Source organism: Dermacentor silvarum, chromosome 6 (genome assembly GCF_013339745.2).
Source record: "Dermacentor silvarum isolate Dsil-2018 chromosome 6, BIME_Dsil_1.4, whole genome shotgun sequence".
Taxonomy (NCBI): Eukaryota; Metazoa; Arthropoda; class Arachnida; order Ixodida; family Ixodidae; genus Dermacentor; species Dermacentor silvarum.
The window spans coordinates 14,846,090-14,858,647 of record NC_051159.1 but is presented as its reverse complement, the minus strand read 5'-3'; the positions used below and the strand labels follow the sequence as shown (position 1 = coordinate 14,858,647).

Here is a 12,558-nt window from a genome sequence, read left to right as displayed (position 1 = left end):
AATGCGAGTGTCCATATAATTGTTATCGCAATAATAAAAAGAGAGTGTTAGGTTGCCAATTATTCACCCGTTTCAAAGGTACGCCTCCTGCGTGATCAGTAGAGCATCCACCGATTCTACTAAAGTTCAATCCCACCATCCTCCACATCTCATTCTCATTCCAAGGGCCCAAGGAGTGTCCCGCAGAGGCTTATTGAATAAATTTGATTTGCGCAAGCCCATACCATGTGGTAAAGCGTTGCACATTGATCAAAGGGCCCAAGGAGTGTCCCGCAGAGGCTTATTGAATAAAAATGTGTCCGATAGTGGGATCGAACCAGGGTATGGGGTACCAGGGTTCCAGGCAGTAGTTGTATCTGCGGAAGCTAGAAGGAATGAGGCATCGCGAGTTCAAGTTCTCAGCCTCTTCGGCCCACAGTACCCACCACCGTCCAACTTAGCCGCGTTCCAACAATGTTTATGGCGTCGTGCAGTGCTCCCTTAAGAAGAAACGACCGAAGCACCTGCGAGATGCCACACCTCCGAACGACCACCCATTGCCAGCTGGTCTACGTGGTGCCGCCCAAGTGCTTCTCCTTTGGCTGCAGTCTGCGTTTGCCCTCCCGCCGGATGTGCTAGAAAAGTGACGAATTTAGGCGGAACTGTGGTCGGAGGCAAGTCCGCAAGATGTGTACGCTGACAATGCTACACATGGCCTAGGCTGCAAGCAACCTCTACAACCCACGGCCAAACACGTGATATGAGTCTGCACAGCGCACGAAGCGGCGCGCGGAAGGCACCTCCGCCAGGTAAGGATACCGAGCCGACCGGCCAGGAAGGACCGTCGCACAGCCCTGTAATCTCACTTGGCTTAGGGAATCCGGGCTATTAAATACGTTTTTGACGGTGCTTCTCGCAGCACCTCTGTCACGTCCGCCCCACTTCGCTATTCCATTTCTCATATCGCTCCAAAGAGCCGATTTTTCAAGAGTAAAACATCTCGTCAATAAATAAAATTCAAGAGGCCCCAAACAATGCGAGACAGGAATGTGTACTTGCTAACTACCACAATGTGCCTCGAATGCTTCTCCTTAAAACACAATAGTTCGCTTCAGAAAACGCTACACCTCTGCGTTATAGCTCAGCAAGTACACCAGATAAAGCTGCAGAAGAGTCGTTGTACAGGCCTCGATTATACAGATGCAAGCCTCCAGATGCTTACAGCGAAAAGCGGCAAAGAGGGAATTCAGGCTGAGTGGCCATTGGAAGAGAGCGCGATGCGCTGCAGCCTCGGAGGTTGGGGGTTCGATGTCCACTGCCACCAGTGTATGACTTATATAGATTAGGGGGCTAGCGTCCCGCGGCCCAGCACTCGGCTTTCTTCAGATATGAACTGCTCGGAGACGCAGCTTGCTCCATTGTAACGCCTGCAACCACCATACGTGTGTATGAATCATGAACAGCGGGTTTTCGCGGGTGACATCCACTTCGCCGATTCCCACCGCCATGAGAGAGGCCTGCACCACAAGGTGACGGCGCCTCGACACGCCGTTCAAGCGTTGACGTACAGTAACGGCCGCTCGTCTGGCATTCGGGTCTGTGGTAAATGTTTACCGGTAGTCACAAAATAGGACCTCTGCTTTGCTTCCTGCAGTTAATAGCTACTACACAGCCATCGAACTCGATTATCCACACATGGCCCCTATCAATATAAAAAAAACACCGCATATCCACGGGGTGAATGATGATGAGTGGGCGAAGCTCCGGAGGGAATCATCGGTAAACCGTGAATCTTCCGTGTAATTCGCCCAGTCTAGCCGCACTAAATCGAACGATTGACTTCCACCAATGAAACGCGCCATATGTGACGTCATTCCTATTTTATAACAGCGCCCTTCATTATAATTGCACCATCTCCCGCTTAACGGGACGCTAGCACAAACGCGTTAGAAACGTGCAGTACTCTCTAGTAAGGGGGAGAGGCCACAGCGTCTTACGCAGCCGTTTACACATGCCGGAACGTGCACCGCGTTTGCCGACGCCATCACATGACTGCTGAGAGAGTATTCATAAACGCTCCTCGACTTGAACTTGACTTGCCACCGCCTTCAACGCGCTTCGAACGCGCTGCCCAAGGCGGTGGCAAGTCAAGTTCAAGTCGAGGAGCGTTTATGAATACGGGGGTAAGGCGGAGAGGCCACAGCGTCTTACACCAGCTTCTTACACGGGCCGTAACGCGCTAGCACAAACGCGTTAGAAACGCGGTCTTTCGTTAATGTTGGGTATTTATTGTCATCGTGGTGCGTGTGCGCATGTGCACTTCGTGGCGTAGTGGTTAGCGCCGCGCGTTCGGAAGCGAGAGGTCCCTGGTTCGATTCTGCGCTATGGACACAACTTTCGGCATTTTATTGCGATAGCAATTATATGGACACTCAAAAGCAGATTTCTGCCGTCGCCGTCGCCGTCGCCGTGAGGTTCCGTATGACGTCATTTGGAGAAGAAATCGTCGCCGCGCGCCGAACGCTGTATGTGCGAGTGAAAGGGCGCGAGGGGCGCGTCTTTCACGGGGAGTGAACGCACGGCGGAGAACAAACGCGCGTTCTGCGCCGTGCTCGCTTAAGGGCTGCAGAAGTAGGCGTCTCTTTTCTCCTTTACAATCACCATATATGTAGAGCAAACGCGCCTTCTTCCGACGCGCGAGAGGCCGTGGGGGAGGCGACGTTTAGCTGCGGCACGAAGTGCCTATTTATATCAAAGGCTCCGGCAACAGTCACCAACGCCGCACGCATTTTGAGCGAACGCGGGCAAAACGCCGATGGCGTCGACAACAGTTCTGCGTGTTGCCGATGCTGCTGCATGTCCAAATTTATACAGCTGATAAAGCTAATATCATTACTCCGTATAGCTCTCTACAAGTTTGCTATCGCAATTGATGCTTCGCCTTTCAGGCGAAACTGCGACAACTTTTTTTTTTCATAAAAGTAGACGTGGCTACCTACTACTACTACATACTACATAGGAGGGACATACCCACACCCTAAGGAGCTTCGCCCCTAAAACCACTGGTGTTGCTGAGTTGATCAACAACCTCAATATGTCAACTTATTCCGGCATGGATGGTATAAACTCAAAAATCGTAAAATATACAATAGTACCCGCTAGCACAGTTATCTCTCGCTTGTTTCAACAGTCCCTCTCAACGGGGGAACTTCCGTATGACTGGAAGGTCGGTAAAGTTATACCTTTTTTCAAGACTGGAGATAAGAGCGCTGTTAACAATTACCGCCCAATATCACTAACAAGCGTTCCCGCTAAGCTACTAGAACAGATAATATTTTCAAACGTATCAAATCACTTGAACACTAACAAGTTTTTTATACATCAGCATGGTTTTAGAAAACGATTATTATGTGAAACACACCTAATCGAATTGGCTACATATATTTTCGTAAACATGGATACGGCCCACAGACAGATTCCATTTTGATAGATTTCCCTAAGGCAGATTCTGATCGCGTTGCTCATTGTCGTCTCATAGCTAAACTTTCATGCCTAAACATCAATTCCCCGACAGTATCTTGGATAAGAAATTTCTTGTCATTCCGTAAGCAATTCACCATCGCGATAACTACATTTCCAGTATCAGCGATGTAACATCTGGTGTACCACAAGGAAGCGTACACGGCCCATTACTTTTTCTGATCTATATTAACGACTTTCCCTCCGTAATAACGTCATAACACTGTCAAATCTACTAACTTTAACCGAGATGTAAGGGCAACGGAAGCAGGCTTTCGTATGCCTATATGTTTAAGCTAAATAATCTATGCTCAAAACACTTGCAACGCGCACTGTCCTGGAAGCAAAACCAAAATGCGCGCTCTCTTTTCATGCGCGCTAATCTGTCCACCCTTCCTCTATCGCGTTCATCTTTCCAACGTTCGAAAGTTCAAAGTTCTCCGTGTTTGCAGCAACACGTTCATTGTTTACTGTGTACATTCGTTGGTCTGTCCTACGTTTGTTATTCCGTGCGAGTCTAAATTTGTAGTTTGACTTGTTTTACCTTGTTCCACCTGTTCACATGTGATAAGTGCTTCATTACCCCGTTACCTTACTGAGACACAGGAAGTACCTCTGTGGGGGTTTTGCGGTAAAGTTTCCGAAAGGCTATCCTTCACCTGACTGACAACAGGCTAACAAGGACAATGTCCCAAGTACAATGACTCTATCAAAGCGGCGCACGCTCGACACCTGCTAGACAACTGCTTTGGCTGCGCTATACCGACATGACATACCTTTGAAGACTTACATTGTGTTTTGCTTTCCCATAAAGGACCAGCGTACTTTATAATGTATACCACCAGAGCTTTTGGAAAATTGAAGCGCAATTTATGAAATTTTCACAATGCAGTTACAGGGTGACGGTGAAAAGACCTGTGGGTATGTAAAATGTACAAAATCTTGCTGGTCGTTTTTTTTTTTTTTTTTTTTTTTTTTTTTGGGGGGGGGGGGTGGCTAAATGGGTTAATAGGTGCAATAATTCATAATGTAACGAATAAGCAAAAAGGTGAAATATGTTTACGATTCAATATAGTGAATCCGCGCACGAGCCTGGGCCCACCTTCACCGTCTTCGTTGTCGCGTCCTTGTGGGCATGGCTGACGGACTATCCCGTGACAGAATTTTCCGGGGGAATGAGCCCTGGCTCATATCTGTTCAAAGACGAGAGAAGCGGGAGTTAGGATGACCGCAGCTAAGTTTCGCGCGCATGCTGCTTGAGTCGCAGAACCTGCACAACTTCACTCTACCGGCGGCGAGCAGACAATGTCGTCGGGGCGAGAGGTGCGATTTTGTAGGTGATGTCGGTGACTTGGCGAAGGACACGGTAAGGGTCAGTGTAATGCGACGGCCATTTTTTCGGCATTCGCTTCAGCGCGTTGGAGTCCAGAAGAGGACGAAGGAGCCTGCCGAAAACAGGTGAGCCGACCATGCCTGTCGTATATCGTCTTCTAGTGTTGTTACGATGTGACCAATCGCTGGCGGGCAACCCGATGGGCGAGATCGGCTCGGATGATGGAGTGATGGGCATAGTCACTCGTAGTAGGCGCACGGGAATGTAGCATGGTGCTCATATATGTAAAGCAGGACCGCAGCCGAACAACAAATTGAACCGCAAGAATTCGGAGGAAGTCATGGTGTGACGAATGTAAGCGAACGTCACGAGTGGTAGATTCACGTTCAAGTCGCGGTGGTCGGAAAAAACATACATCGACAACATGTCTGTAAGCGTGCAATTCAACCGTCCTGTTAGCCCTTTAGTCAAGGGATGGTAAGCTGTGGTAATCTTGAGTCGGGTCACACACGATCCAGGAATGTCGAAGATAACTTTAGATAAAAACTCCGTAAGGAGTTGTTCAGAAGCGCCGTGATGAAAGATGTGTAAATGTCAAGGCGATCGTTAGGCCATAAAGCGCTTCCTTGCTGGAATTGGTACGGACGAAGAAGTTATAGTGTTCCCATCGTGGAGATAATCTGAAAACTTTAATATCTTTGTTAATTAATGCAGAGGTCACTACAACGACTCAGCAAAATGCGGAACGCTTTTTTTTTCATGCCAACTTTGTCGCAAGTGGTAACGAAAAAGTCGCCACAGTAGCCATGGAACAGATTTCCGCGTGTTGCCATTAACTTGTATAGTCGCAAAAGCCTATTGCAAGCCATTTAGACGACCGTGTGAGCTACACTTGTTACAATATTACGGCTCACACTTGTGTCGCAACGCTAACACACGACAGACCAAGGAACCCCGTAAAGTAAACAAGACACTTACTGGTTCGACTTGCAAGGCAAAAACTTATCGCGCTATCTTGGCGCAAATGATCGCAGACACATTGCTACACGGTTTTTTGAAGCGGCCGTACCTAAATCACTCTCTGCTCGTGACGGGAATGCCCGACAGTCCCCGTTACGCAATCGTGCCCCGCCGAGCGCACGATGTGCAAAGCGCAACGCGTAACTGCCGGGAGAAAGGCAGCCGATGGCGGAAGGAGAAACGAACGAGAATGGAAACTGAAGGGGCGCCCCTCATAGGGCGCTCTTTTGAGCCGTCGTTTGTGCCGCCAAGGTCGTTCGCCCAGTTGCGTGATTCGCTCGCGTAAAGCGCGGCGGGTCGGTGTGACAGCCGGCAGCCGCCGGTCACTTGCGACTCCCAGACGCGGCATTTATCGGGCAAGAGTTGTACAACACCAGCAGCGCGACAAGAAAATAGCCGTCCAACAGACGGCCTTTTGCGCAAGCTGGGATCGTCGACCGTCCCCCTGTTCGTTGCACGCAAGAGAAAGCATTGCCGAGCATTGGCAGGCTGCTGTAATGAGAGAGAGTCACGTGGCTCTTCGGGTTACGTGCCTGGAGACATTTTTTTTTTTCTTCGTGTAATGGTGGATTCCGATGGTCGTGCGGGAGAGTGTGCAACAAGAGGCAGCCGTGAGGCGTCGTCTCATGCGTTCCTATTGGGCTGCGTGTCGTGTCTTGATTTCGGAACATAGGCGATTGGGCCCGCCCGCAACGCAGACTTCGCCGGTTCGAGACACTTATTCTGCACTCTCTGCGTACGTGCGTATTTGTGTACGTGTGTTGGTACTCGCGTCTGTTGTATGCAAGGCTTCTTCGCTCTGCGTCGTTTCATCTCTCACCACATGCAAGGAGTAAATTCAAGATGGCAGATGGAGCACAATGTGGGATGAAAGATGGGTGCAACTTTTAACATACAATGAGTAGCATACCATAATGTGAGCCTGGTTGCCATTTAATTTCTCGTTGAAGCCAACGTATCTGCCCAACTCCAGCCTCAGCAGTCAATTCAGGCTAGACATTAAGCACAATAAAGAAGCCTACAAACATTACAAGGTGTGTAAATCTCAACAGCGTGATGAACTGGGCTAGTTGGTGTCGCGACAGTGTGGCTGCAACCCTCTTAATGCAACACAGCTAAGGGGACGAGACAAGACGCAGATGGAGGAGGAATTATATATTCGAAACATTTTATGTCCCGAAGGCTGGTGCTCGGATTCGATCATACTCGGGAACATCAGTGCGCTTTCGATGCACATTTATTGAGTAAGGTAGCGCACGGTATGCCCATCGCTCCGATGAGGGACCGCGCTGGACATAATCCTGCAAAAGTGAAAGTGACCCCGAAATCGATCCACCCAGAATGCGTCCCATGGCCGCTGCATTAGCACTGTATTTCTAAGGAAAAAAAAGAATTTCACTAAATTTGGCTTCATTAATGCTCCGAATTAGATTAGTTTACTTTGCGATGTTTGCCTGCTATTGTAAAGGTGCATGGCATATGATGACGACTGTTTGGCTTTAAGCGTGGGTTGTTTTTAGTTAGCAGCAATCTTTCTTTCAAATGAACGCACTTATTAGGTCAATAGTGCGCTAATTGTACGTCCTCTCCTATGTCAGTTTAATTTTCGCTAGTTAGAGGCCTGAAATGAAACCGCAGTCTGATGCTGTGCGTTTAATATTGTCACGTTGTGTAGTGACGGTGAAGAACCACAGTGGCACAACATCGGGTAACGAGACTAACTGTTTATTGAGTGAACTAGTGCACAGAAATAAACAAGCAACACTCAAGCACAGCGATAAAGTCGAGCACAGTCGTCAATCGTCGAAATTTGGTCCACCAGTAAAACGATTCGGCTATTAATACATGACTCGTCGTACATACCAGGGTTATCGCTGGTGCTCGCTCAAGTTCTAGAGTGTACACCACTATTCCCTTCGAGCAGGCAATCTGATTACACAAAGGTTCTTTCACTATAGAATCGGCGACAACATTCACGAAAGTTCATATAGAGGTAGGCGCGTCTTGCGCCGGGGCGATAACTTTGTAACAGCGGTTAGCCTGTGAAAAGGCGGTGGGCAACTTCATGTCGTTCAAGGCACAGCAGTGGTTGCGTAACACCGAAAGGCAGGACCTCATAGTCCATGCATTGTACCAAGACGTAAGAGTATCTTGTCCGGCCCGATGTACTGTCACAAAACGTTTTCACTGAATACCCGTCGGCGCATCGCTGTCCAATATACCAACCACGGTCGCCGGGCTGGTACTGCGCTTAGCATCGTCGAAGATTGTAGTGTCAGCTGTCGGTCCTTTGCGGGTGCTAGATGCGCAGACAGGCGAGCGGTCGGGCCACTCACCTGTCTGCGCATCCAACACGTTGGAGATAGGCGGCAACGTCGAGGTAGTCTTCGTCGCTGACATTCGGTAGCATGGCGTCAAGTGTGGTCGCCAGGTTCCTTCTGTAAACAACCTTCAACGGCGTCACCTGCATTTTTTCGTGGAGTGCCGTGTTGTAAGCGAAGGATATAGTACGGAAGGACCGCATCCAGGTCTTGTGTTCGACGTCGACGTACATCGCTAAAATGACGGCGACAGTTTTATTCAGACGCTCCGAGGTCATTCGTCAGCGGGTGGTAGGCGGTCGTCCTGCGGTGCTTGGTCTGGCTGTATTGCAAGATGGCGTGAGACAGCTCGGCTGTAAAAGCCGTTTTTCTATCGGCGATAAGGACTTCTGGAGCACCATGTCGTAGCTAGACGAAAAATTTCGCTACTTCAGCAGCACTACCTTTGGGCAGGGGTTCCGTTTTGACGCAGCGGGTAATGGGACCCTTAGCTACAACTATTCATTTATTGCCACAAGTTGACGTCGGAAAGTTCATTTCGATCTGCTGGAACGTTTGGGAAGGAGGTTTGATAGGCTGTAGTAATCACGCTCACCTTGCTGGTGGTGTATTGTGTCACTGACAGTCTCGGCATGTCTTAAAGTAACGGGCGACGTCAGGGTTGGGCAACGTCAGGGTTCAGGCGCGGTCATACTTCTCTTGTATCCTCGCAAGAGTACGGGAAAACCGAAGTGCCCGACTCTCCGATCATCATGCAGGGCGTGCAGGGCTTCTAGCCGCTATGCTGAGGGCACAACGAAAAGTTAGTATGGGCGGACTGGGGAGAATTTCTTCTTTATGAGGACGTCGTCCTGTTGTGCAAACGAACACAATCCATACTTAAACACCCCCGGGACACAGTTGGTCTTGCCTTTCAAGTACTCGACAAGGCTTCTTGGTTCCGTGTCGGCTCGTTGCTGTTCAGCGAAGTCGTCTGCGCTGTGTTAATGAGCCTAAAAGACAAGGGCGAAATACACAGGTAGCGCAAATGCGCTACGTGTGTCTTGTCCTTTATTTCTTCCTTGTTTTTTAGGCGAATTTACACGCCTGCAATGCTGAGCCAACTAGCTGTGTTCCCAGAAACATGTCGTCTTGCGGGGACGGGTCAATGGGAGCGCGAGATAAGTGCATCATAGTGTTTCCGTCCGGACTTGTAAATCACGATGGTGTCAAATTCTTGCAGTCTGAGGCTCCACCGTGCAAGGGTGCATAAAGGATCCTTTAAGTTTGCCAGCCAGCGCAATGAGTGGTGATCGCTTACGACTTTGAAGGGCATGTCGTAACGCAAACGACCATAACGACCATAACGCAAATAATGGCAAGATACTCTTTTTTCGTCGCTGAATAATTGGCCTCCTCATTGGATAGCAACCTGCTAGCGTAAGCTATGAGCCTTTCAAGCGCCCCACCTTTTCTCTGAACAAGCGCGGCGCGAAGTCCTACGCTACTTGCGTCTGCGTGGATTTCGGTTTTCGGTATCGGCGTCTTCGTCGAAGTGTGCAAGTACCGATGGCGATTGCAGGCGCCATTTTCGTTTTTAAAATGATTCAATCTGCTGCGCCTTCTCCTTGGACTCGACGTCTGATTTCGTGAGATGAGTCAGTGGCTCGGCGATGCAAGCGAAGTCTTTGAAAAAAACGCCTGTAGTAGGTACACATGCCAAGAAATTTGCGTGCTCCCTTCTTGTCAGCAGGTTGCTGCAAGTTAGCAATGGCAGCTGTCTTTTGCGGATCAGGACGGACTCCAGGTTTGCTGATGACACGGTCCAGGAATAGAAGTTCTTCGTAAGTGAAGCGGCACTATTCCGGGTTCAGGGTGAGTCCCGAATATTTCATTGCCTCAAGAATGGTGTCAAGCCGCCTGAGGTGATCGTCAAAGTTTGAAGCAGAGACAACAACGTCATCCAGATACACTAACAGGTCTGCCACTTCAACCCTGCTAACACCGTGCCCATCACGCGCTGGAACGTTGGAGTCACCGAGCAAAGCCCGAATGGAATGACCTTGAACTCGTAGAGGCCGTCTGGCGTGATGAAGGCGGTCTTCTCATGAACCCTCTTACCAAATTCTATTTGCCAGTAGCCCATCGTGAGGTCCATCGACGAAAAATACTTTCAATTACCGAGTGAGCGCGTCATCTATCCGTGGGAGCAGGTATAAATCCTTCTTCGTTAGCTTTTTCAGGCGAGAATAATCCACAGAAGAGTGCTGAGTTCGACCCTTCTTCTTCACCAAGACAACAGGAGACGGCCAGGGACTCTTGGACGGTTGGATGATTTCGTCACGCAGCGTTTCATTGACTTGTTACTTTGTGGATTCTCGTTCTCGTGTCGAAACTCGATCGGTACGGGCTGGCCGAGCGCATTCTTGGGTTATTATGCGATGTTTCACCACTGGCGTTTGTCGAATCCTGATGACGACGAATACTTTTGAGCTAGCTGTTCATGTTTGCGCATGGGAAGACCTGGATTGATGTCGAAAGTTGGTTCGGGAAGTATGGCCACCTGGTAGATGCGGCAGAAGCATAGCGGATAAACATATCGATGGCTTCCACAATTTCTTCAATGTGCGCGATCGTCGTGCCCTTGTTGAGGTTTTTGTACTCCTTGCTGAAATTTGTCAGCGTCACTTTCGCTTTCCCTCGGTGTGGTCAAGCGATTTCTCTTGCAACGCAAGTTTCACGGTCCAGCAGTCGATGTGAGTCGCCCTCGACGACGTTTTCAACGTCTAGGGATGTTTCGGTACCGACCGAAATGATGACTCTAGAGCGAAAGGGTATGCTGACTTGAACCTCGAGCACATTCAAGGCACAGCAGTTGAGATTTCTATCCAGCGGCATAGCTTGGTTCGTGGACAGCGATATCGACATTATCGATCGAGCGTTATCGGCCGTTCTTTCTCTTCTCCTTTCTTTTTTTTTTTTGTTATTTGGGGAGCTAAGCAATTCATGAAGATTATTCAATTGAGAAAATCCTCGTAAAGCATATTTATCTGTATGCACTACGCTGTCATTGTTCTGCTACTACAGCAATGAAACGACAGCTGCGTCAAAATTCTGCTTATCGCAGCAAGCGCCAGAGTTATGGTGCATTTGCGTTCATGCGATGCGAAATTATAATACTCACTTATGCGCTTTAAAAATGGTAGCGCGGGTGTGCTTAACGTAATTTTATATCCCATGCTATGGGACGTGTAGTTGTAAAACGTCAATAGCTACGCGACCTCAAAGGCTTAAGCAACCGTTCATAACCACAGGGCCTTGCAGCAGCAAGAGTGGAGGTGCGTAGTGTAGCAAGTAGCAATGCATTCGTCCAATGTGCGTGTGAGTTATTGCCATTCACGCTAGGCGTATGTAGTCACCTTGACGTCTATAGTCTATGCGGATGCAACCAGCTAGCCGTTTTCTTAGTTAACTTGGTGCCCAAGCTGATTGAGCATTCTTCGAATAACCGGAAACTACGAAGAGGTCCTCTTTTAAGGACTGTCCTAAAATGGAACTGTTTAACGAAGAAGTCGCTACGGCCTAACGGCCTGTTGTGAAAATGCGTAGTGCCAATAGATTGTAAGCTGTGGACGTAATGAAGACAATTTTAAGCCGACTTTTTGCAATGGTACCTTTAACATTTCTTCATTTTTTTAATATCAAGCACGTGGAATTTCTTTGATGCCGATATTGCCAGTTTTCACATTCACAGCAGTTGGACACATGGGCTCTGAGAATGTGACCATAGCGGTTCTAGTCGAAATGACACATTTTTTCGTTTCCTGACACTGCAGCTCAATAAAGATCTGCGGAATATTCTATATATGATCAAAACGTTACTCCTCTCTGATTCTCTTTCAGTCCCATCGTGTTCATTTTAAGCAGGATTCGTTCGGCAGTTTTATCCCGTGTTGGTGTCTATAATGACGAAGTGAAAGTAAGGTAAGAACTGCCTTGTAGGGCAGGAAGCTGACTCACAGTCGTTTGTGCCGATCGCGAAGCCCCGGTTCATGGAGGAATTCCAGACCTGCGCCCGGCACGCCGGCGGCACCAGCAAGAGGAGCATCAGCAGGTGCGCCATCATCGCCCGCCGCCGCATCCACACCGATGTGCTGTCACCGCGGCGCGCGATTGACTCTGCCATAGCGCCGGCAACCCCGGCGAGTGATGCGCCTTGACACTGAAGCAAGAGGGTGGTAAAGAGGGAGGGGGTAGCCACCACGAAAACCGGATGGACATCTCGCGCACCTCGCCGAACGCTTTCCCTATCATCGGCCACACAACGACGTGCGGAGCTCTCCGGCCGCTCCACTTGTCTGTTTTCTCTTTTTCTCATTCGACTCACCCTTGTCGTTACTACGTCAG

The 12,558-nt window shown here is 49.1% G+C and overlaps 1 protein-coding gene across 1 annotated transcript in view; it reads right to left on the bottom strand.

The window, feature by feature from the left end:
- The window catches only part of LOC119456554 (tryptase-2-like), a 53,481-nt gene extending 41,144 nt beyond the window's left edge, over positions 1 to 12,337 (bottom strand). The window contains exon 1 of the mRNA XM_037718384.2: positions 12,172 to 12,337. Within this exon, the coding sequence (XP_037574312.1) occupies positions 12,172 to 12,337 (166 nt within the window). The remainder of the gene's footprint in view (positions 1 to 12,171) is intronic.
- Positions 12,338 to 12,558: the final 221 nt, after the last annotated feature.